This window comes from Eucyclogobius newberryi, unplaced genomic scaffold (genome assembly GCF_026437365.1).
Source record: "Eucyclogobius newberryi isolate DKJ021-1_F unplaced genomic scaffold, fEucNew1.0.hap1 SCAF_309, whole genome shotgun sequence".
Classification (NCBI taxonomy): domain Eukaryota; kingdom Metazoa; phylum Chordata; class Actinopteri; order Gobiiformes; family Gobiidae; genus Eucyclogobius; species Eucyclogobius newberryi.
Genome location: NW_027315956.1, coordinates 2443 through 29809, shown reverse-complemented (window position 1 = coordinate 29809; position 27367 = coordinate 2443). Strand labels below are relative to the sequence as shown.

The window sequence follows — 27367 nt, the reverse complement described above, 5'->3', positions numbered from 1 at the left end:
TCATGTTCGGTACCAAACTCTTCACAGAAGAGAGCACAGCTTTTATTTTGTAGGTTTCACTTTATTCCCAAGTTTAAAGGCACCGGGCCTGTCACTCACACCGGGCCTGTCACTCACACCGGGCCTGTCACTCACACCGGGGACCTGTCACTCACACCGGGGACCTGTCACTCACACCGGGGACCTGTCACTCACACCGGGGACCTGTCACTCACACCGGGCCTGTTACTCACACCGGGGCCCTGTCACTCACACCGGGCCTGTCACTCACACCGGGGCCCTGTCACTCACACCGGGGACCTGTCACTCACACCGGGCCTGTTACTCACACCGGGGCCCTGTCACTCACACCGGGGACCTGTCACTCACACCGGGGACCTGTCACTCACACCGGGGACCTGTCACTCACACCGGGCCTGTTACTCACACCGGGGCCCTGTCACTCACACCGGGGCCCTGTCACTCACACCGGGGACCTGTCACTCACACCGGGCCTGTCACTCACGTCCAGCCTCTGCACGTAAAACAACTTAGCAAACGCTTTTTGGACGAATGAAAAGTTTACTGCATTGGAGATCGCTGGAAGCGGGCGCGGCTCGGTGTCTCACGGAAGAGCAGCCAATCAGACGCCGAAACACGGAGCAGTCAAACAGATGTTTAACTTAACGGGAGGTAAACGACCAGCAGGGGGCGCCGTGCTTTTCATAAATTCATTAGATTTTTTTCGGGTCGAGTGCAAAACGTCACAAATTCAAGTAATGTTATATACAAGAATGTGGGCGGGGCTTTACAAAGATGCACAGCTGTACATTTTTAATCGTTTGACGGGTTTTACACAGGAGCCAATCAAAAGTGACATGTCCAGGGAGAGTCCAATGACCAGAGCACGAGGAGTCCGGCCGGCTTCTGACCAGTAGCACCTAAAGGAGGAGGAGCAGGGGGAGGAGCCTGCAGCTACGTGACCTCCATGGCCACTGTGTTGTCGGTCAGACTGGTCAGAGCCTTCTCCTGGTCGTGGTTCTCTCTGAAACAGACGAGCTTTAGAGTCCAGACTGACCACGCCCCAATTCATCACAACTTATCAAATCTCACCTGGGCCCCAGGCTGAGGGCCGCTGCGGGGGCTGGCGTGGGGGCTTTGGGCTTCTGACAGTGGGCCAGTTTGAGGGCGGCGGGGCCCATGGAGGAGCTCAGGGTCCTGGAGGTGTGCAGACGTTTCCCGGGGGCCACGGCCCCCAAGCGCAGACAGTTACTGTGAGGAGCCATGCCGTTATTACTGTGAGGAGCCGCCGTGTGAGGGGCCGCCGTGGAGCTGGGCAGGAGTGTGCTGGGGCTGGGGGCCGGAGAGGTGGAGCAGGACAGGTGGGACGCTCTGTACACTCCTGAGGACAGACAGACTGTTAGAGTGGCCCCTGCAGGTCCCTCAGGAGACCTGCAGGGGCCGCCACACTCCAAACACCAGGAGACACATGTTTAGTTCTGATTCATGACGTTTGGACTGAACTGTCCTATGAGCTGCATAAGCCCCGCCCTCAGGGAGGAGCCTGATGATCCGTTTGTTTACACAGTTTAAGGTTCACATGAGACTCATCTTCTTTGTGACCTCGGCCCTGTAGTGATGGATACGCCTCTTATGACATCACAACATGGAGGGCGTGTCTTAAAGTACCTGAGGGCGACAGGACTCCGTTGACGGCGCCTCCTGGTGGCAGGTCGTCTTTCACCTTCAGAGCGAGGAGCTGGTCAGTGGTGACCAGAGCAGAGGCGGCCAGCTGAGCAGAGGCCTGGTCCAGAGTGGTCCCTGAAGCCTGAGGGTCAGAGCGGGGTCAGAGAGGGTCAGAGCGGGTTAGAGAGTGTCAGGGAGGGTCAGAGCGGGTTAGAGAGGGTCAGAGCGGGGTTAGAGAGGGTCAGGGAGGGTCAGAGCGGGTCAAAGCGGGGTCAGGGAGGGTCAGAGCGGGTTAGAGGGTCAGGGAGGGTCAGAGCGGGTTAGAGAGGGTCAGAGCGGGGTCAGGGAGGGTCAGAGCGGGGTCAGGGAGGGTCAGAGCGGGGTTAGGGAGGGTCAGAGCGGATTAGAGAGGGTCAGGGAGGGTCAGAGCGGGTTAGAGAAGGTCAAAGCGGGTCAGAGAGGGTTAGAAAGGGTCAGAGCAGGGTCAAAGGGGGTTAGAGCAGGGTCAAAGCGGGGTCAGGGAGGGTCAGAGCAGGGTCAAAGGGGGTTGTCACAGTGGCTCGGATGCCCTCCCGTGCTTGTGTCTGTTACTCACAGTTCGGTGTTGCTGCTGCTCCTGCTCCAGCTGCTGTTTCTTCATCAGAGCGAGCTGCTCCTGATGCTGCTGGAACTGTTCTGGGGTCAGTACTGAAACACACACACACACTTCAGAACACACACACACACACTTCAGAACACACACACACACCAGAACACACACTTCAGAACACACTTCAGAACACACACACACACACACACACTTCAGAACACACACACACACACTTCAGAACGAACACACACACACACACACTTCAGAACACACACACACACACACTTCAGAACACACACACACACACTTCAGAACACACACACACACACTTCAGAACACACACACACACACTTCAGAACACACACACACACACTTCAGAACACACACACACACACACACACTTCAGAACACACACACACACACACACACACACACTTCAGAACACACACACACACTTCAGAACACACACACACACACACTTCAGAACACACACACACACACTTCAGAACACACACACACACACTTCAGAACACACACACACTTCAGAACACACACACACACACTTCAGAACGAACACACACACACACACTTCAGAACACACACACACACACACACACTTCAGAACACACACACACACTTCAGAACACACACACACACACACTTCAGAACGAACACACACACACACACTTCAGAACACACACACACACACTTCAGAACACACACACACACTTCAGAACACACACACACACACTTCAGAACACACACACACACACTTCAGAACGAACACACACACACACACACACTTCAGAACACACACACACACACTTCAGAACGAACACACACACACACACACACACACTTCAGAACACACACACACACACACACACTTCAGAACACACACACACACACACACACACTTCAGAACACACACACACACACACACACTTCAGAACACACACACACACACACTTCAGAACACACACACACACACACACTTCAGAACACACACACACACACACTTCAGAACACACACACACAGACACACACACACTTCAGAACACACACACACACACACTTCAGAACACACACACACAGACACACACACACTTCAGAACACAGGCACTAGGCTCCTCCTCCTCTCTGTCCTCATGTTCTTACCCAGTGTGGGGGCCAGTGTGGCTCCTCGGGCCCCTCGGGCACAGCTCCGTGGGGTGGGCGGGGTGATGTGGGGCTTGAGGCGGCGGCTGATCCTCCTGAAAAGGGGGTGTGCATTGTCCAGCTGAGCCAGGGGCAGTGTCCGGGGCCTGAAGTGTCTCCAGCGACAGGCCTTTATGCTCAGGAGCAGGTGAGTGAGGTCCGTGTGCCAGTGTCTGTCGGGGCCGCTCTCTGTGAGGGGCGGGACTCTGTCGGTGGTGGGAGGAGTTAACCGCTCACACGCGGGGGGTAGAGGCGGGGAAGGGGGCGGTGCCGCTCGGTCTGGGGACAATTCATGATACACAGAGTCGTAATCCGAGTGTGCGCGATCCAGGATCAGCCTGAGAAAGAAACACATGTTACAGACATGACCACTCTGCACCCATCTGACCCACAGACATGACCACTCTGCACCCATCTGACCCAGACATGACCCCTCTGCACCCATCTGACCCACAGACATGACCACTCTGCACCCATCTGACCCACAGACATGACCCTCTGCACCCATCTGACCCAGACATGACCACTCTGCACCCATCTGACCCACAGACATGACCACTCTGCACTCATCTGACCCAGAGACATGACCACTCTGCACTCATCTGACCCACAGACATGACCCCTCTGCACCCATCTGACCCACAGACATGACCCCTCTGCACCCATCTGACCCACAGACATGACCACTCTGCACCCATCTGACCCACAGACATGACCACTCTGCACCCATCTGACCCACAGACATGACCCCTCTGCACTCATCTGACCCAGAGACATGACCACTCTGCACTCATCTGACCCACAGACATGACCACTCTGCACTCATCTGACCCACAGACATGACCCCTCTGCACCCATCTGACCCACAGACATGACCCCTCTGCACCCATCTGACCCACAGACATGACCCCTCTGCACCCATCTGACCCACAGACATGACCCCTCTGCACCCATCTGACCCAGACATGACCCCTCTGCACCCATCTGACCCAGACATGACCCCTCTGCACCCATCTGACCCAGACATGACCACTCTGCACCCATCTGACCCAGACATGACCACTCTGCACCCATCTGACCCAGACATGACCACTCTGCACCCATCTGACCCAGACATGACCACTCTGCACCCATCTGACCCAGACATGACCACTCTGCACCCATCTGACCCAGACATGACCACTCTGCACCCATCTGACCCAGACATGACCACTCTGCACTCATCTGACCCACAGACATGACCCCTCTGACCCACAGACATGACCCCTCTGACCCACAGACATGACCCCTCTGACCCACAGACATGACCCCTCTGCACCCATCTGACCCACAGACATGACCACTCTGCACCCATCTGACCCAGACATGACCCCTCTGCGCCCATCTGACCCACAGACATGACCACTCTGCACTCATCTGACCCACAGACATGACCACTCTGCACCCATCTGACCCACAGACATGACCACTCTGCACCCATCTGACCCAGACATGACCACACTGCACTCATCTGACCCACAGACATGACCACTCTGCACCCATCTGACCAGACATGACCACTCTGCACCCATCTGACCCACAGACATGACCCCTCTGCACTCATCTGACCCAGAGACATGACCACTCTGCACTCATCTGACCCACAGACATGACCCCTCTGCACCCATCTGACCCACAGACATGACCCCTCTGCACCCATCAACCCACAGACATGACCACTCTGCACTCATCTGACCCAAAGCCATGACCCCTCTGCACCCATCTGACCCACAGACATGACCACTCTGCACTCATCTGACCCACAGACATGACCACTCTGCACCCATCTGACCCACAGACATGACCACTCTGCACCCATCTGACCCACAGACATGACCACTCTGCACCCATCTGACCCACAGACATTACCCCTCTGCACCCATCTGACCCACAGACATGACCACTCTGCACCCATCTGACCCACAGACATAACCCCTCTGCACCCATCTGACCCACAGACATGACCACTCTGCACCCATCTGACCAGACATGACCACTCTGCACTCATCTGACCCACAGACATGACCACTCTGCACCCATCTGACCCACAGACATGACCACTCTGCACCCATCTGACCAGACATGACCACTCTGCACCCATCTGACCCAGACATGACCACACTGCACTCATCTGACCCACAGACATGACCACTCTGCACCCATCTGACCCACAGACATGACCCCTCTGCACTCATCTGACCCAGAGACATGACCACTCTGCACTCATCTGACCCACAGACATGACCACTCTGCACCCATCTGACCCACAGACATGACCCCTCTGCACCCATCAACCCACAGACATGACCACTCTGCACTCATCTGACCCAAAGCCATGACCCCTCTGCACCCATCTGACCCACAGACATGACCACTCTGCACTCATCTGACCCACAGACATGACCACTCTGCACCCATCTGACCCACAGACATGACCACTCTGCACCCATCTGACCCACAGACATGACCCCTCTGCACCCATCTGACCCAGACATGACCCCTCTGCACCCATCTGACCCACAGACATGACCACTCTGCACCCATCTGACCAGACATGACCACCCTGCACCCATCTGACCCACAGACATGACCCTCTGCACCCATCTGACCCACAGACATGACCCCTCTGCACCCATCTGACCCACAGACATGACCACTCATCTGACCCTTACAGACATGACCTGGAGATGGATCGGTTTATAATTCTTTGGAATGAGAACATCTCCATGGAGACCACACCAGTTACAGGTCGAGTTTGTGGAGAGTGCATGTTTTTCAGCTGTGCTGGAAGCCCTACCTGCCGCCGCGGCCTACTCGCCGCCGAGCCAAACCCAAACAGCGGCGCGGCACCGTGAGCGACGTCAGGCTGTATCTGAAGCGAGGGTTTGAAGGAGGAGCTTCTGATGGACTGCACCAGGGCCACGCCCCCAGAGAGTCCTGCTGAACCTGAGGACAGAGGGGGAAGGTCAGAGGTGGGTGTAGGTCACAGACGCGGGGGTGTAGGTCACAGACGCGGGGGTGTAGGTCACAGACGCGGGGGTGTAGGTCACAGACGCGGGGGTGTAGGTCACAGACGCGGGGGTGTAGGTCACAGACGCGGGGGTGTAGGTCACACGTTAGGTTACTCACAGCGTGATACTGGCAGCCCGTTCTCCTCCTGAAAGCATAGGCTCCATCAGGGTCGTTCTCCTCTTCCGCCTCTGATGACCCTGAAAGCATCTGTGGGCAAAGGGCACAGGTCAAAGGTCAGGAAAGCCTCAGAACATCACTCTGAAATGTGTCCAGATTTATCCAGTGCTGAAGATGCATGATATATTATATTATCTGCATATGTCACCAGCGCCCCCAGTGGCCAGCATATTGGGACTGCAGCCAAAGACATCACACGGCCCAGAAAGCTAATGTGACCGTGACCTTGTGTCCACTCTAACGTGACCTTGTGTCCACTCTAACGTGACCTTGTGTCCACTCTAACGTGACACTGTGTCCACTCTAACGTGACACTGTGTCCACTCTAACGTGACACTGTGTCCACTCTAACGTGACACTGTGTCCACTCTAACGTGACACTGTGTCCACTCTAACGTGACACTGTGTCCACTCTAACGTGACACTGTGTCCACTCTAACGTGACACTGTGTCCACTCTAATGTCTGACCTGAGAGTAGGGCTCGTCGTCGGAGCTGGGGAAGTCATACTGGTTCAGGTCCTTGGCGTTGAACAGAGATGCGTGGTGAGCGCCCCCTGCTGACAGTGGCAGTGCTTTCTGTTTCTTCTCGTATTTCCTCTTCTGTCTGGGAACTTCACACTTCTCAGGCTGTGGACACAGAACACAGAGCTTCAGACGTGGAGGTCAGCGGCAAGCTATGGCTAACACGGGACGCACAAACTAGCTAAAGCCAGTGTGTGTGAGGGGCGTGGCTAAAGCTAGTGTGTGAGGGGCGTGGCTAAAGCTAGTGTGTGAGGGGCGTGGCTAAAGCTAGTGTGTGTGAGGGGCGTGGCTAAAGCTAGTGTGTGTGAGGGGCGTGGCTAAAGCTACTGTGTGTGAGGGGCGTGGCTAAAGCTAGCGTGTGTGAGGGGCGTGGCTAAAGCTAGCGTGTGTGAGGGGCGTGGCTAAAGCTAGCGTGTGTGAGGGGCGTGGCTAAAGCTAGCGTGTGTGAGGGGCGTGGCTAAAGCTAGCGTGTGTGAGGGGCGTGGCTAAAGCTAGCGTGTGTGAGGGGCGTGGCTAAAGCTAGCGTGTGTGAGGGGCGTGGCTAAAGCTAGTGTGTGAGGGGCGTGGCTAGAGCTAGTGTGTGTGAGGGGCGTGGCTAAAGCTAGTGTGTGTGAGGGGCGTGGCTAAAGCTAGTGTGTGTGAGGGGCGTGGCTAAAGCTAGTGTGTGTGAGGGGCGTGGCTAAAGCTAGCGTGTGTGAGGGGCGTGGCTAAAGCTAGTGTGTGTGAGGGGCGTGGCTAAAGCTAGTGTGTGTGAGGGGCGTGGCTCATGTCAGACGCTTTATGACCTGGAAATATCAGATTGTGACTCTGGACAAAATGAGTGCCATAAACAGGAAACAGCTGTTGCTAACGTGCTATGTTAGCTTTGTGTTGCTAACGTGCTTTGCTAGCTTTGTGTTGCTAACGTGCTTTGCTAGCTTTGTGTTGCTAAGGCTCCACAGTCGTTAGCATCAGTGGAAACACGGAGCTTTAGCACAAGATCAAGTCAGAGTTTGGAAACAAATGATTCTTTTGTGTTTCTCTGCTTTTTGTCTCTTGTTTTGACCTGAGTATGCGTTCTTTCTCGTCCAATCATCTGGCTGTGCTGTGGAGCTCCTCCCCCTGAGCTAAAGTCCACCTGGAGCCCAAGAGCCACATGCTTTGGGAGCCAGAACCTCTCAGGGGCCACTTTGGGTCCAGGACATGGACCAGCGGCGACAGCTTCAGTACCTTGGATTTATAGTCCTTCAGGTCGGCGTGGTCCTGGTGCCGGTACTGGTTTGTGAGTGGGACCAGGGGGATGATCTGAGGCCGGACCAGAGCGCGCTCGGCCAGGACCTCCGCTATCACCTCGCCGCCGTAATCCGCCATGCCGTTCCTACGGAGAGAGGGAAGTGGCGTTTGAGCGTCAAGAATGTTCCAGGTCGTCGCACACTTTGGTCTTATTGGTGCCAGTCGTTCCTAAACTAGAACCATTTCCCGGATTTGAGTCGATCATTATTCAAACCAAAGAAGTTCCAGTGTCAACATCAGCAATACCACTTCATACAAACATTAAAAATGATACCAAACGAGTGAAAGTGGAAATAGAAGCGCAATTAGGCTAAAACATGATGGCACATTTTCACGATCATGCGACGCCACATGATCGCCATGGTTACGAACGGTCCGTACCTCTTCTCGATGATCTCAAGCGTCAGGTGCAGCAGTTCCCGTTTGCTCTTTTCCCGCCGCTTGATCATCTCCAAAATGGTGACCGCTCGGCTCAGGTCCCGCCGCAGTTTCAGCATCTTCTCGTACGACGCCTCATCGTTCTTACGGTTCTGCGAAGGAACAAAGAGGTCACGCGACGCGGGTCACGCGACGCAGGTCACGCGACGCGGGTCACGCGCACAGTTAGCAGAATTCTGTTTAGTTTCTCCCCGTTTGACAATCTTGTGCAGGTTTACAACGTTCTTCTCCTGCACATGTCACATTCAGTATCAGATCAGGTTTATTGCCATTGTCAATGAACAAACTTCAAACATAGGAACTTGTCTTGCTGATTCGATGCGACACAAAATAATAAAACAATGATTAAGTCATAACAAAGAATATAAAGATAAAAAATGGGCTTAAAATGTACACAGTCAAGTTACATATGTAGTGCAGAAAGTGAACAGTGAGTGATTAAATGATGGTTAAAGTGACAGTGTTTAAGTGTTCATGAGTCCAACGGCCTGAGGGGCGTGGCCTCCTGCCTGAGGGGCGTGGCCTACTGCCTGAGGGGAGTGGCTCAAATAACCATGTGCGGGGTGAGAAGGGTCTGCTGTGACCCGACATGCTCGTCCCAGAGCCCTGGAGACGTCCAGGTCCTGCAGAGACTGAAGTCTGCAGCCGAACACCTTCTCTGTGGCTCCAGCGTATCACACGGTGATGCAGGAGGTGATGCAGGAGGTGATGGAGGAGGTGATGGAGGAGGTGATGCAGGAGGTGATGCAGGAGGTGATGGAGGAGGTGATGGAGGAGGTGATGGAGGAGGTGATGCAGGAGGTGATGCAGGAGGCGTTTGTGTGCCTCGCTTCCTCAGACGCACCAGCGCCACTGCCTCTTCTGCCTCTCACTATTTTAGCCAAAGATAGAGCTATTTCTGCAGCAGATGCAAAAAAACAAAAAAACTGGAACTGTATCTGTGAGAGTTGTGGATCCGATGGACAGCTCTTCACGGGCGTTCATTTTTTCATAGCAATTTAATAAGTTTCATAGCAAAACACAAATATGACTAACAATCAATATAATCAACATTTTCCATTGATGTAACAAGATTTCAAATGTATTTGTAAAAATTCTTTAAAAAAAAAACCAAACTTTTAACTGAAAATGTTCCAATAAAATTAGTTGAACAAATGAATTAACACCAAGTTAGACAGCCTTATTACAACTCAATCATCACTATTGGCATGAGTCTCATTTACATATTGTCTCTACACTCACAAGTCACATATCACACCAGAATCGTCATGACGACGAGCTGCTGTATCAGAATGACCTCTCTTACACAACACCTCTTTGGTTTGTCCTGGATATGAGTGAGTTTGACCCTTTTGAAACATCCTCGAACGGGAGGAGCCTCCGGGAGAGCGGGAGGAGCCTCCGGGAGAGCGGGAGGAGCCTCCGGGAGAGCGGGAGGAGCCTCCGGGAGAGCGGGAGGAGCCCCCGGGAGAGCGGGAGGAGCCCCCGGGAGAGCGGGAGGAGCCCCCGGGAGAGCGGGAGGAGCCTCCGGGAGAGCGGGAGGAGCCTCCGGGAGAGCGGGAGGAGCCCCCGGGAGAGCGGGAGGAGCCCCCGGGAGAGCGGGAGGAGCCCCCGGGAGAGCGGGAGGAGCCTCCGGGAGAGCGGGAGGAGCCTCCGGGAGAGCGGGAGGAGCCCCCGGGAGAGCGGGAGGAGCCCCCGGGAGAGCGGGAGGAGCCCCCGGGAGAGCGGGAGGAGCCTCCGGGAGAGCGGGAGGAGCCTCCGGGAGAGCGGGAGGAGCCTCCGGGAGAGCGGGAGGAGCCTCCGGGAGAGCGGGAGGAGCCCCCGGGAGAGCGGGAGGAGCCCCCGGGAGAGCGGGAGGAGCCCCCGGGAGAGCGGGAGGAGCCTCCGGGAGAGCGGGAGGAGCCTCCGGGAGAGCGGGAGGAGCCTCCGGGAGAGCGGGAGGAGCCTCCGGGAGAGCGGGAGGAGCCTCCGGGAGAGTGGGAGGAGCCGGCGCGGGGAGGGCGATGAGGGGCTTTCATAAATTTGAATTCTGCAAATTCTATGATGTTTCATAGATGGTGGAATTTGCGCTGGAAAAGACGCCATCGATGTCATTGCCATGACTGAATTCCCAAAGTTGGGTTAAACCGCTGCCTTGACCGGTTGACCCAGACTGACTGTAAACTAACTCCTGTAAAAAAACGGTGAATAAACCAGACGAGTTGATTTCGATCTGCAGTTCAGCCTTGTGTTTGATGAAGTCCTTGTTCAGGTTTGTGTTATGCTGTTAGAACATTATGCAAATATGGCTGGGTTTAGGTCCAGACCTGAACCTGAACGTGGGTTTAGGTCTGCATCCTACAGCAGCAGCATCTTCTGATCAGATCAGTCCGTGACGATATATCGCCGTATCCATTTTTTGAACACAACCCCAGCGGACACACAATGTACAGACAAAACAAAGAGCCCCGTAACGAGGAGCCTTCAGATGATGTTCCTCTGCCCCGTTCTTATCACATGCAATGGTATTTATGTATTTATTTGTCTATGGGAGTTTTTATTTATTTATAGGAGATCTTCTAGTGAAAGTGTTTTTCAGACTTCCTATAAGTGATCTGTTCTTCTGTATCTACCTCTGGATCTACCTGCGTTTCACCAATGAAATTTCCCCATGTGGGACAATAAAGGAATATCTTATCTTATCTTCTACTGCACATCTCACATTCTACCTGGGACAGAGGAACTGATGATGTTCCTGCGCCTGAGCAACGCCCTGAAACGCACCTTCCTGGTCTGCATCTTCTCAGTGCGCCGCCTGAAGGCCACGTAGGGGTCGTTGGTGGACGAGCCGTCGCGCTTCTCCTGTTTGACGCTGGGGATGAGCGACTGGGCTTTGCTGTTCTTCTTCTTGCGGCTCCAGTACTCGAACACCTCCTTGATCAGCTCGTCGTCCTCCTTCAGCAGCAGCTTGGCCTCAGGGAGACTCACCGACTGAAAGACAACGGGAGCAGACCACACAATGTTCCTGAGGGCTGGAGATGCTTCAATAGAGTTATTTGGGATTTTAAATAATTTGTTGCATAAACTGTTCAAAAAGACAAATCTGAAGGCCCAGGGGGCCCAGAGCGTGTCCTTTACCTGCTGTCCACTGCCCTTCTCCAGACGGTCGATCATCTCCTCAAACTGCAGCAGACTGATCTCCATCTTCTTCTTCAGCTTCAGCACAAAGGCCTCGTCGTCAGAGTCCAGGTCGTAGTCGGGCTGCTCTGTGTCCAGGCTGAACGCTGAGAACACACAAATACTAGTAGAAAAAGTACTCGTACTAGAGCTGGGCAATATTGAATATCGGCACTGAGCTGTTTAGGCAGTAAAAGTACTTGTACTACATTAAAAGTAGAGCTGGGTTGAAAAAAAATCGATTTTCAAATCGATTCGCATATTAATGACCGATTATCGATTCGTACGTCCAAAGATCGATTTTTTTTTTTTTTTTCAATTTTAAAACATTTGTTTAAAAAAAAAAAAAAGTTAAATTTTTTTGAAAAATGCTCAATGTTTACATTTGATACTTGCAGTTTCAGTGCTGGCAGTGTGTGAGCAGCTTTAAAATAAAACAGCTTTTGGGTGAATTCTTCATTATTTTCAAGCATAATAATACTGCAGTGGTTAATGTCCCATGTGTCATGTACAAGTATACACGTGTCATGTACAAGTATACAATAATACTGCAGTGGTTAATGTCCCATGTGTCATGTACAAGTATACACGTGTCATGTACAAGTATACAATAATACTGCAGTGGTTAGTGTCGCATGTGTCATGTACAAGTATACACGTGTCATGTACAAGTATACAATAATACTGCAGTGGTTAGTGTCGCATGTGTCATGTACAAGTATACACGTGTCATGTACAAGTATACACGTGTCATGTACAAGTATACACGTGTCATGTACAAGTATACACGTGTCATGTACAAGTATACACGTGTCATGTACAAGTATACACGTGTCATGTACAAGTATACACGTGTCATGTACAAGTATACACGTGTCATGTACAAGTATACAATAATACTGCAGTGGTTAGTGTCGCATGTGTCATGTACAAGTATACACGTGTCATGTACAAGTATACAATAATACTGCAGTGGTTAGTGTCGCATGTGTCATGTACAAGTACACACGTGTCATGTACAAGTACACACGTGTCATGTACAAGTATACACGTGTCATGTACAAGTATACACGTGTCATGTACAAGTATACACGTGTCATGTACAAGTATACACGTGTCATGTACAAGTATACACGTGTCATGTACAAGTATACACGTGTCATGTACAAGTATACACGTGTCATGTACAAGTATACACGTGTCATGTACAAGTATACACGTGTCATGTACAAGTATACACGTGTCATGTACAAGTATACACGTGTCATGTACAAGTATACACGTGTCATGTACAAGTATACACGTGTCATGTACAAGTATACACGTGTCATGTACAAGTATACACGTGTCATGTACAAGTATACACGTGTCATGTACAAGTATACACGTGTTATGTACAAGTATACACGTGTCATGTACAAGTATACACGGGTCATGTACAAGTATACACGTGTCATGTACAAGTATACACGGGTCATGTACAAGTATACACGTGTCATGTACAAGTATACACGGGTCATGTACAAGTATACACGTGTCATGTACAAGTATACACGTGTCATGTACAAGTATACACGGGTCATGTACAAGTATACACGTGTCATGTACAAGTATACACGGGTCATGTACAAGTATACACGTGTCATGTACAAGTATACACGGGTCATGTACAAGTATACACGTGTCATGTACAAGTATACACGTGTCATGTACAAGTATACACGTGTCTCCTCAATCATGTCCTTCATTTATTGTCCTGGATTCTCTTTCTTGAAGGTAGATTGACCCTTAACCTTTCATCAGTCTTCCATCAGTAAATACCAAGACTTGTAAGATTTGCTGTTTAATATTGATATAATAATAGTTTTAATATATTGTTTCTCTACACCGTCATGAAGTGAAGGAAACGGTTCAAATACATTTTTCATTTTTAATAACATTAACCCCCGGATCCAATCGAAATAGGATGGAATCGGAGAAAATTGTTTTTGAAACGTAAAAATCGGAATCGAATTGATTCTTGAAATTTGAAACCCAGCTCTAATTAAAAGTGCTCACGCTGCAGGTGGATGAGCTGCTTGGGCAGTAAAAGTACTTGCAGTACAGAAGTACTCACGCTGCAGGTGGATGAGCTGCTTGGGCAGTAAAAGTACTTGCAGTACAGAAGTACTCACGCTGCAGGTGGATGAGCTGCTTGGGCAGTAAAAGTACTTGCAGTACAGAAGTACTCACGCTGCAGGTGGATGAGCTGCTTGGGCATCTTGAACTCTCCGGGGTACAGAGAGTCGTAGTAGGGGATGTTGCTCTCGGCCTCAGGAACAGGGATCACCATGTTGTCCCTCTTCTCTCCATAAACCTGCTGCGCTGAGATCGCCCTCTGCAGGTGGTGCTCCTGCAACAACAACACCACGTTTTAGTCAGAATTATTAATGAGAAAGACAGAAAACTGTACAAGAAATGACAGAACTGGTCTCTGAGCAAAACTGGAGTGTCCCGTCCCACTTTACGGGAGGCAGAGCACTCTCCACGAGGGCGGGGGAGGCAGAGCACTGAGGGCGGGGGAGGCAGAGCACTCTCCACGAGGGCGGGGGAGGCAGAGCACTGAGGGCGGGGGAGGCAGAGCACTCTCCACGAGGGCGGGGGAGGCAGAGCACTGAGGGCGGGGGAGGCAGAGCACTCTCCACGAGGGCGGGGGAGGCAGAGCACTGAGGGCGGGGGAGGCAGAGCACTCTCCACGAGGGCGGGGGAGGCAGAGCACTGAGGGCGGGGGAGGCAGAGCACTCTCCACGAGGGCGGGGGAGGCAGAGCACTGAGGGCGGGGGAGGCAGAGCACTCTCCACGAGGGCGGGGGAGGCAGAGCACTGAGGGCGGGGGAGGCAGAGCACTCTCCACGAGGGCGGGGGAGGCAGAGCACTGAGGGCGGGGGAGGCAGAGCACTCTCCACGAGGGCGATATTTCTGAACCATTATGTTATGGACGTTGCACAACACTGATCAAATGTACCTTTAGGGTGGACTATGAAACGGGAAAAATGGCATGATATGGGATCTTTAACCTGAGTGGTCTACAGTGAGCCCCCAAGGACGAGGCCCCCCCAGGACGAGGCCCCCCCAGGACGAGGCCCGGGCAGCTCCAGTGTACTCAAGTGTTCAGACTCACACAAATGGCATAAAGTCAAATCTCAGATAAACTATTTCAGGCTCAGACCAAATAACTCAAACAAACATATAACATGTGGACTGCTAAACATTAGATCAATCTCCTCTAATTCATTAACCAAAAGCAATTTGATTAGTGACTATAATATAACAAATGTGATGAAGTGTAGACTCAATGATGCTCATGTACATCTGATCATATTTGAATAAATTGTGGTCATTTGAACATAAACACCATAAAAACCTTTACTGAGGAAACGAGGCTCAAACTTTCCTGACCCGAGTCACATGGAGGACAACGTGCTCATTTGCATCTCATTGAGATAAGCCCCTCCCCTCCTCACACTGACTCAGAACAACCTCAAGCCTTGAAATAATTATTTTCACGTCCCTGTCAACATGACAGGTACCGATCATTTGGCACCTGTCATGGCTAATTCTGAATCTGTCACAAGGAAAGGAAAACAGAATAACATCATTAATGTAAAAAGAACTTTATCATTTACAGGCTGAGAAATAGATTTTCAAAGTTAGGGGCGCTAACCCTAACCCCTACAGCAGTAACGGTGGTCTGTAGAACTACAGCAGTAACGGTGGTCTGTAGAACTACAGCAGTAACGGTGGTCTGTAGAACTACAGCAGTAATGGTGGTCATTAGAACTACAGCAGTAATGGTGGTCATTAGAACTACAGCAGTAATGGTGGTCTGTAGAACTACAGCAGTAATGGTGGTCTGTAGAACTACAGCAGTAATGGTGGTCTGTAGAACTACAGCAGTAATGGTGGTCTGTAGAACTACAGCAGTAATGGTGGTCTGTAGAACTACAGCAGTAATGGTGGTCTGTAGAACTACAGCAGTAATGGTGGTCTGTAGAACTACAGCAGTAATGGTGGTCTGTAGAACTACAGCAGTAATGGTGGTCTGTAGAACTACAGCAGTAATGGTGGTCTGTAGAACTACAGCAGTAATGGTGGTCTGTAGAACTACAGCAGTAATGGTGGTCTGTAGTACAGCGCGCCCGAGTCTGTGCAGAGGAATCACTTTAGACATGTTCACCGCTGTTTTTGCCCGTTACAAATATATATTACGGCGAAAAATGAGCGTCTGTCATTGTGTCCAGAGCCTTGATTTTGGAGTCGGTCAAAACTGATTTTCACGCCGGTCATCGGCCCGTTATTTTGAGGCCTGGAACCTTAATATTAAGAATTGTTTTTTCCACAGTAACAATCTACACCAAGTTATTTTCTCGTTAACAATCACATCTCTACCATCCAGAAGTCGGAGTAGAATTTAAAAATAAAATGTCAGCTTTAGCTAATACAGGTTGTCAGTGTTAGCTGCTGCGTCACTGGACTCCATATAGTGTCCCCCCCGCTCCACATACTGTCCCCCCCGCTCCACATACTGTCCGTCCCGCTCCACATACTGTCCGTCCCGCTCCACATACTGTCCGTCCCGCTCCACATACTGTCCGTCCCGCACCACATACTGTCCGTCCCGCTCCACATACTGTCCGTCCCGCTCCACATACTGTCCGTCCCGCTCCACATACTGTCCGTCCCGCACCACATACTGTCCGTCCCGCTCCACATACTGTCCGTCCCGCTCCACATACTGTCCGTCCCGCTCCACATACTGTCCGTCCCGCACCACATACTGTCCGTCCCGCTCCACATACTGTCCGTCCCGCTCCACATACTGTCCGTCCCGCTCCACATACTGTCCGTCCCGCTCCACATACTGTCCGTCCCGCACCACATACTGTCCGTCCCGCTCCACATACTGTCCGTCCCGCACCACATACTGTCCGTCCCGCTCCACATACTGTCCGTCCCGCTCCACATACTGTCCGTCCCGCTCCACATACTGTCCGTCCCGCACCACATACTGTCCGTCCCGCTCCACATACTGTCCGTCCCGCTCCACATACTGTCCGTCCCGCTCCACATACTGTCCGTCCCGCTCCACATACTGTCCGTCCCGCACCACATACTGTCCGTCCCTATCATTCTTCTCATCATCATCGTTTTTATTTATTTTCTGTCACTTTGCTTTTTTGGTGGTGGGTTTCCCTCTTCCAGACGCTTCCACATTGACACAGCTTTTGTTGTACAACTTTAAAAAGACTGAATTGTGGACTGAGTAGATTGACACCGTCAACCTGGATTTCACTTTTGGCACAAAATTAGACGGAGCATTTCTGAGTGCACCGGAACGCGACATGAACGCGGCGGACAATCAGACGCCCGCTTTCATCGAAATTACATCACGGACACCACTCGGCCAATGAGAAGCGAGAATACTGCGAAGTGGAATGTCTGTCAAAATGAAACTTAAGTGAAGAAAATGCCCCAAATATTGCCAAATTACTAGTTAAATCTTGATTTTTTCGAGGAATTTCTATACAGGGGCACGGGGGGCCCCCTCCTAATTCAAACCCCGGCAATTTGAGGGCCTACGGAGCCCCGTCTATTTTGCAGCCTGGTCTACAGAGCCGCGGCGCACGGCCGAAACTGCTAAGCTATTTCACCGCGCCGGGTTAAGGTTAGGGTCAGGGTCAGGGTTAGCCATTAGGCTATATGGCCGTGCCGTGGCTCCTGAAACTGCTGGACGTTTTGACCGCGCCGCGGCTCTGTAGCCACGGCCTAAAGTTATCTGAAAAATCTATCTCAAAGTTCAAAGAAATAATAGAGCCAATATTCACATGACATGATCACGTGACGTGATCATGTCATGTGATCCTGCTGAGAACAGCTTTGGTCCAGGGGAAGTGACCAATCTGTCCACTTGACCATGAACTCTCTGAAGTCTGCTCTTGATGCTGCAGCTCCGTTAAAACAGAAGGTCATAAGGTCAAAGCGCCCCCTCCTGGTACAACCAAGAACTGCACTCACAAACAAAGAGTTAGAACATGATAAAGACCCTTTGGCCCCTCCCACACAGAAGAATCTCTAAAAGCTACGGTCCTATCAGCAGGCTCTGTTATTTTTATTTATCTTTTTATTTTTATTTCATCCATCCATCTTCTGCCGCTTTATCCGGGGCCGGGTCGCGGGGGCAGCAGTCTAAGCAGGGACTCCCAGACCTCCTTCTCCCCAGACACTTCCTCTAACTCCTCCGGGGGGATCCCGAGGCGTTCCCAGGCCAGCCGAGAGACATAGTCTCTCCAGCGTGTCCTGGGTCTTCCCCGGGGCCTCTTCCCGGTGGGACATGCCTGAAACCCCTCCCGAGGGAGGCGCCCAGGAGGCATCCGGAACAGATGCCCGAGCCACCTCAGCTGGCTCCTCTCGACGTGGAGGAGCAGCGGCTCTACTCCGAGCTCCCCCCGTGTGGCCGAGCTCCTCACCTTATCTCCAAGGGAGCGCCCAGCCACACGGCGGAGGAAACTCATTTCGACCGCTTGTATCCGCGGTCTTGTTCTTTCGGTCACTACCCAAAGCTCATGACCATAGGTGAGGTCAGAACGTAGACCGACCGGTAAATAGAGAGCTTTGCCTTTCGGCTCAGCTCCCTCCTTACCACAACGGTCCGATGCAGCGACTGCATCACTGCAGCCGCTGCACCGATCCGCCTGTCGATCTCACGCTCCATCCTTCCCTCACTCGTGAACAAGACCCCGAGATACTTGAACTCCTCCACTTGAGGCAAGGACTCTCCACCCACCTGGAGAGGGCAAGCCACCTTTTTCCGGTCGAGAACCATGGCCTCGGATTTGGAGCTGATTCTCATCCCAGACGCTTCACACTCGGCTGCAAACCGTCCCAGTGCAGCAGCAGGTCAGGGTTTGATGGAGCCATCAGGACAACATCGTCTGCAAACAGCAGAGATGAGATCCTGTGGTCCCCGAGCCCTGACTGCGCCTAGAAATTCTGTCCATAAAAATGATGAACAGAACCGGTGACAAAGGGCAGCCCTGGCGGAGTCCAACATGCACTGGGAACAGGTCTGACTTACTGCCGGCAATGCGAACACAGCTCCTGCTCCGGTCATACAGGGACCGGACAGCCCTTCTTATTTATCAATTATATTTCATTTCCCCCCCTCCATTCCCTATTAAGATAGGAGAGGAGTTTTGTTAATTGTTTTCTTCTATTAAGAGTGTTTTTGAAACTTCCTATAATCTGTCCTTTCCTCCCGTTTCTACTGCAACAACCACATGTCCCTGTGTGGACAACATGTCCCTGTGTGGACAACATGTCCCTGTGTGGACAACATGTCCCTGTGTGGACAACATGTCCCTGTGTGGACAACATGTCCCTGTGTGGACAACATGTCCCTGTGTGGACATTAAAGGATTGTCTGATCTTAAACCAGAGACGATTCACTAGGGCTGGGTAAAAAAAAAAAAAAAAGATTAAATCGATTTTGGATCGATGTAATTAAAATTTTGCAATATCGATTCATACGGCAGGAGATCGATTTTTCCCCAGCAGTCTTGTGCAGGTGCAGCAGGTGCAGCAGTCTTGTGCAGGTGCAGTCGTCTTGTGCAGGTGCAGTAATCTTGTGCAGGTGCAGCCGATCAAACCAAAGTGGTTTGTTAAATCTGAAGCGCAGGTCAGTTCTGGTAGAAATACTACAAACCTCAGAAACCACATGACCAGTATTACCACGTTACGCTAACGTTAGCTTCCGAAAACAGCCGTCCAGCAAAACAAATGAAACTGAGGGAATCACCAACAGGACCAGACGATTCTCTGCTGGTCATAACGATGACAGAGGCCGTCGCAACTTTCACCTGCAAAGATTTACGCCCGTACTCCTGACGAGCCACGCCGCTAATATGACCCGTGCTGCAGAGCCGCGGCGTGGTCAAATGGACCAGCAGTTTCAGGAGCCGCGGCACAAAACAACATGGCAGTTTCGGCTGCGGCTCTGTAGACACTCCCTAATAATATAGCTAATATGTTGACGGGGGCCACACAGGGGTGGGGGGGCCACACAGGGGTGGGGTGCCACACAGGAGTGGGGTGCCACACAGGGGTGGGGGGCCACACAGGAGTGGGGGCCACACAGGGGTGGGGGGCCACACAGGGGTGGGGGCCACACAGGGGTGGGTGCCACACAGGGGTGGGGGGCCACACAGGGGTGGGTGCCACACAGGGGTGGGGGCCACACAGGAGTGGGGGCCACACAGGGGTGGGTGCCACACAGGGGTGGGTGCCACACAGGGGTGGGTGCCACACAGGAGTGGGGGCCACACAGGAGTGGGGGCCACACAGGAGTGGGGGCCACACAGGGGTGGGGGCCACACAGGGGTGGGGGCCACACAGGGGTGGGTGCCACACAGGAGTGGGGGCCACACAGGAGTGGGGGCCACACAGGGGTGGGGGCCACACAGGGGTGGGTGCCACACAGGGGTGGGTGCCACACAGGGGTGGGGGCCACACAGGGGTGGGTGCCACACAGGAGTGGGTGCCACACAGGAGTGGGGGCCACACAGGGGTGGGTGCCACACAGGGGTGGGTGCCACACAGGAGTGGGGGCCACACAGGGGTGGGGGCCACACAGGGGTGAGGACAACACTACAGACAGTGGCTGGTGCAGGTCTCACTGAACTGAGCCTCACAAACAGCTCTAAAAACTACTTTATATTTCAAAATTGCACTTTAGAGAGTTTTGTTACAGCTGAAGTTTAAACTGTCCAATTTACAAGTTTGCACTTAAAACCTGTTTATGGTGAAAAGAAAACAAAGTACATTTGTATTTTCTAACACAATTGAGCCATTTTCATTATTTAAGAGCAGATTCAATCCAATCGTGATGAATCGATTCAGGACGTTATGAATCGAAATCAAATCGATTTAGGAAATTGGCCACGATCCCCAGCCCTATTGTTTAGACTTATACACATGTAATAGTGTGTTTAGACTTATACACATGTAATAGTGTGTTTAGACTCATACACATGTAATAGTGTGTTTAGACTCATACACATGTAATAGTGTGTTTAGACTCATACACATGTAATAGTGTGTTTAGACTCATACACATGTAATAGTGTGTTTAGACTTATACACCATGTAATAGTGTGTTTAGACTTATACACATGTAATAGTGTGTTTAGACTTATACACATGTAATAGTGTGTTTAGACTTATACACCATGTAATAGTGTGTTTAGGCTTATACACATGTAATAGTGTGTTTAGACTTATACACATGTAATAGTGTGTTTAGACTTATACACATGTAATAGTGTGTTTAGACTTATACACATGTAATAGTGTGTTTAGACTTATACTCATGTAATAGTGTGTTTAGACTTATACACATGTAGTGTGTTTAGACTTATACACCATGTAATAGTGTGTTTAGACTTATACACCATGTAATAGTGTGTTTAGACTTATACACCATGTAATAGTGTGTTTAGGCTTATACACATGTAATAGTGTGTTTAGGCTTATACACCATGTAATAGTGTGTTTAGGCTTATACACCATGTAATAGTGTGTTTAGGCTTATACACATGTAATAGTGTGTTTAGGCTTATACACCATGTAATAGTGTGTTTAGGCTTATACACATGTAATAGTGTGTTTAGGCTTATACACATGTAATAGTGTGTTTAGGCTTATACACCATGTAATAGTGTGTTTAGGCTTATACACATGTAATAGTGTGTTTAGGCTTATACACCATGTAATAGTGTGTTTAGGCTTATACACCATGTAATAGTGTGTTTAGGCTTATACACCATGTAATAGTGTGTTTAGGCTTATACACCATGTAATAGTGTGTTTAGGCTTATACACATGTAATAGTGTGTTTAGGCTTATACACATGTAATAGTGTGTTTAGGCTTATACACATGTAATAGTGTGTTTAGGCTTATACACATGTAATAGTGTGTTTAGGCTTATACACATGTAATAGTGTGTTTAGGCTTATACACATGTAATAGTGTGTTTAGGCTTATACACATGTAATAGTGTGTTTAGGCTTATACACATGTAATAGTGTGTTTAGGCTTATACACATGTAATAGTGTGTTTAGGCTTATACACATGTAATAGTGTGTTTAGGCTTATACACATGTAATAGTGTGTTTAGGCTTATACACATGTAATAGTGTGTTTAGGCTTATACACATGTAATAGTGTGTTTAGGCTTATACACATGTAATAGTGTGTTTAGGCTTATACACATGTAATAGTGTGTTTAGGCTTATACACATGTAATAGTGTGTTTAGACTTATACACCATGTAATAGTGTGTTTAGACTTATACACCATGTAATAGTGTGTTTAGACTTATACACATGTAATAGTGTGTTTAGGCTTATACACATGTAATAGTGTGTTTAGGCTTATACACATGTAATAGTGTGTTTAGGCTTATACACCATGTAATAGTGTGTTTAGGCTTATACACATGTAATAGTGTGTTTAGGCTTATACACCATGTAATAGTGTGTTTAGGCTTATACACATGTAATAGTGTGTTTAGGCTTATACACATGTAATAGTGTGTTTAGGCTTATACACATGTAATAGTGTGTTTAGGCTTATACACATGTAATAGTGTGTTTAGGCTTATACACATGTAATAGTGTGTTTAGGCTTATACACATGTAATAGTGTGTTTAGGCTTATACACATGTAATAGTGTGTTTAGGCTTATACACATGTAATAGTGTGTTTAGGCTTATACACATGTAATAGTGTGTTTAGGCTTATACACATGTAATAGTGTGTTTAGGCTTATACACATGTAATAGTGTGTTTAGGCTTATACACATGTAATAGTGTGTTTAGGCTTATACACATGTAATAGTGTGTTTAGGCTTATACACATGTAATAGTGTGTTTAGGCTTATACACATGTAATAGTGTGTTTAGGCTTATACACATGTAATAGTGTGTTTAGGCTTATACACATGTAATAGTGTGTTTAGGCTTATACACATGTAATAGTGTGTTTAGACTTATACACATGTAATAGTGTGTTTAGACTTATACACATGTAATAGTGTGTTTAGACTTATACTCATGTAATAGTGTGTTTAGACTTATACACATGTAATAGTGTGTTTAGACTTATACACATGTAATAGTGTGTTTAGACTTATACACATGTAATAGTGTGTTTAGACTTATACACATGTAATAGTGTGTTTAGACTTATACACCATGTAATAGTGTGTTTAGGCTTATACACCATGTAATAGTGTGTTTAGGCTTATACACCATGTAATAGTGTGTTTAGGCTTATACACCATGTAATAGTGTGTTTAGGCTTATACACATGTAATAGTGTGTTTAGGCTTATACACCATGTAATAGTGTGTTTAGGCTTATACACCATGTAATAGTGTGTTTAGGCTTATACACCATGTAATAGTGTGTTTAGGCTTATACACCATGTAATAGTGTGTTTAGGCTTATACACATGTAATAGTGTGTTTAGGCTTATACACATGTAATAGTGTGTTTAGGCTTATACACATGTAATAGTGTGTTTAGGCTTATACACATGTAATAGTGTGTTTAGGCTTATACACATGTAATAGTGTGTTTAGGCTTATACACATGTAATAGTGTGTTTAGGCTTATACACATGTAATAGTGTGTTTAGGCTTATACACATGTAATAGTGTGTTTAGGCTTATACACATGTAATAGTGTGTTTAGGCTTATACACATGTAATAGTGTGTTTAGGCTTATACACATGTAATAGTGTGTTTAGGCTTATACACATGTAATAGTGTGTTTAGGCTTATACACATGTAATAGTGTGTTTAGGCTTATACACATGTAATAGTGTGTTTAGGCTTATACACATGTAATAGTGTGTTTAGGCTTATACACATGTAATAGTGTGTTTAGGCTTATACACATGTAATAGTGTGTTTAGGCTTATACACATGTAATAGTGTGTTTAGGCTTATACACATGTAATAGTGTGTTTAGGCTTATACACATGTAATAGTGTGTTTAGGCTTATACACATGTAATAGTGTGTTTAGGCTTATACACATGTAATAGTGTGTTTAGGCTTATACACATGTAATAGTGTGTTTAGGCTTATACACATGTAATAGTGTGTTTAGGCTTATACACATGTAATAGTGTGTTTAGGCTTATACACATGTAATAGTGTGTTTAGGCTTATACACATGTAATAGTGTGTTTAGGCTTATACACATGTAATAGTGTGTTTAGGCTTATACACATGTAATAGTGTGTTTAGGCTTATACACATGTAATAGTGTGTTTAGGCTTATACACATGTAATAGTGTGTTTAGGCTTATACACATGTAATAGTGTGTTTAGGCTTATACACATGTAATAGTGTGTTTAGGCTTATACACATGTAATAGTGTGTTTAGGCTTATACACATGTAATAGTGTGTTTAGGCTTATACACATGTAATAGTGTGTTTAGGCTTATACACATGTAATAGTGTGTTTAGGCTTATACACATGTAATAGTGTGTTTAGACTTATACACATGTAATAGTGTGTTTAGACTTATACACATGTAATAGTGTGTTTAGGCTCATACACATTGTACATGTAGGTACATTAAACCATCCTTGGTGGAAAATGCAACCCTGTATGAGTTATATTTACAATCAATTCAAAACATCCTGGGGAGAACACTGATATCACGTCCTAATGTGGACTTTATTTGGCGTGTTTTTACCTGTTGCACATATACATTAAAGTTTTACAACAATCGAGCAGGTATTTGTGGAGGAAGTTTATATAAAAGAAACTTTTTGAAACCTTGTAGAAATATTGTTTGGTTTTGGCCCAGTGGTTGCTGGGTATTTTCCTAGTGTGATGTAAATTACAAACAGGAAGTGAAATGATAAAAAACGTTAAAAAAAACATAACATTTTGAGGCAAATTCAAAATATATTGATCTTAAATGCATTTTGGTTCACCGAGTGGCCCGGCCTGTAGGGGGCGCTGCCTGTTTCACTGAGTGTGTTTTGCTCAAATCTAATCCATGTCAATCACATTTAGCCAGAATCATTCCCCCATAAGTGACATCCCGGAACGTTGATATGACGGGGATTGTGGCCGACAGGTGGCGCCATCATGTGGCAAAGTCTGGTTTATGCAGAACAGAAAGTTTTAATTTTCACTCAGATTCAGAATACTTTTATTGCCGTTGTCAATGAACAAAACTCACAAAACGAAGGTTAAATGTGAGTGAAATTGTGCTGGAAATATAGCCGAGCAGGCCAAGTGTAAACGAGAGCAAATACTGATCATCTTCTGCATGTACTGCAGCCATGTACTGCATGTACTGCAGCCATGTACTGCAGCCATGTACTGCAGCCATGTACTGCAGCCATGTACTGCAGGCATGTACTGCAGCCATGTACTGCAGCCATGTACTGCATGTACTGCAGCCATGTACTGCAGCCATGTACTGCATGTACTGCAGCCATGTACTGCAGCCATGTACTGCATGTACTGCAGCCATGTACTGCAGCCATGTACTGCATGTACTGCAGCCATGTACTGCAGCCATGTACTGCATGTACTGCATGTACTGCAGCCATGTACTGTAGATGTAAAGTAGAGATGTACTCTAGTACTGTACAACACAGACAACCACGACAAGAGACAGAGCCTTAAACGCAACAGAATGCTAACATGTCAAAGAAAAGCACTACCCCAGGACCAAGATGGTAAATATAATGACACGAGGGTCCAAAGTAACGCACAAGCCCCCAAAGCAGAGCCAACTATGGAAGCTAACACGACATAGCACCCAAAGCTAATGTTTACAAGGAAACACCACCAGCTGAAGCCACTAAAGTGTGCTAACATGACAGAATGCTAAGTGTGCTAACATGACAGAATGCTAAGTGTGCTAACATGACAGAATGCTAAGTGTGCTAACATGACAGAATGCTAAGTGTGCTAACATGACAGAATGCTAAGTGTCAAGGAGCGTTTACACAAAGCTAATGTTTACACAAAGCTAATGTTTGCAGGGATAGCACAGCCGCCAGTGATACATTAGCTTAAATTAACACCAATAACGAGACTAATGTGAAGTTTCGCGGGGCGACAGTCTGACAGGGACGTAAGGGCTGGTTCTGATGCTAACGATGCTAACATGACAGAATGCCAACCGTGAACAAGTTTTTCCCCAAAAGGTCATGTTTACAAAGATCATCACAGGGACGAAGATGGACAGCAGGCTTTGAATGTGGTGTCCAGGTACAAAGCAGAAGACAAGGGGACTTAACGAGGAGCGGCTCTGATGCTAACGATGCTAACAGGACAGAACCCTCAGGTGTCCGGGTTTATTTACACTTGGACAAACCCTGAGCAGCGGGACCTGAGCCTCGAAGAGACACCAGGCCGGGGACATGCGCCGCGGTCCGCGCGGGGACATGCACCGCGGTCTGCCCCGGCTTGTTGACATTAGTGGCCGGTACAGAGCCGCGGCACAGCGCCCCCTCGCTGCGCCGCTGGTACTGCTCCGTCCTGACAGACACAAAATGTCGGCACGGCCTCGGTCACATGACCCCTTTGTACTCGGAAAGCCGCTGCGCTCACAAATACACCGCGCAAACCGACATATGCCACCCGATAAACACGCAGCGTGGGCCCGTGACAAAGCCCCGGGGCCCCGCGGCAGTGCACGCGGATGTTTAACGGGGATTTTCGTCGTGTAACGTCTGTGAAAACTGGCCGCCATTTTGTGAACGCTGGCGCAGGAAAAGAGGGACGCGTCTGTGCTGCAGAAATCACACTGTTCCACGGAAGCGGTTTACGGGTGAAATTCCTACCGATTCCTCCTCCTTCTCCATCCCCGTGGGCATCTGCGGCACGGCCCGGTTGATAGAAGCATATTCGTGCAGATCTGGTAAATCCTCACAGCGGAAGACGGGCAGAGGCTTGGACGCGTCCAGCGCCCGCGCCCGAAACGACAATTTACTCATTTTTCACAATTCCAGATGCGATATAAATATATCCGATCTCCAGATTTGCGCCGCGGAGCCGAGTGGCGCGTTCATGGATGTGTCTGTGAGGCTCAGTCTAAGCTTTGGGACGTGAGAGTGTTTAGGGCGTCGCCGCGGAGCCGGGAAGGCCGGGTCTCGTCGCTCTCTGTCGGACTGTGTTTTTATGACGCGCCGCTTCAGTGCGCCATGCACAACATGGCGGA

The 27367-nt window shown here is 49.1% G+C and overlaps 1 protein-coding gene across 3 annotated transcripts; it reads right to left on the bottom strand.

Moving 5' to 3' along the window:
* On the bottom strand, positions 1–27367 carry LOC140374737 (enhancer of polycomb homolog 1-like). Of its 3 annotated transcripts, none has more exons than XR_011929108.1 (15): positions 26991–27367; positions 14301–14460; positions 12030–12175; positions 11676–11882; positions 8856–9004; positions 8412–8559; positions 7149–7307; positions 6620–6709; positions 6288–6436; positions 3413–3789; positions 2261–2352; positions 1669–1807; positions 1093–1381; positions 145–1024; positions 1–106 (listed from the first exon to the last, which is right to left on the bottom strand). XR_011929108.1 is itself a non-coding variant. In XM_072461736.1 (14 exons), exons 1-14 carry the CDS (start codon positions 27141–27143, stop codon positions 955–957), a joined length of 2328 nt encoding a protein of 775 aa, XP_072317837.1. In that variant the 5' UTR covers positions 27144–27367; the 3' UTR covers positions 1–954. The 3 variants fall into 3 exon arrangements, 1 of the variants encoding a protein (XP_072317837.1); XR_011929107.1 differs by having other exon boundaries at positions 1–260; positions 379–1024; XM_072461736.1 differs by having other exon boundaries at positions 1–1024.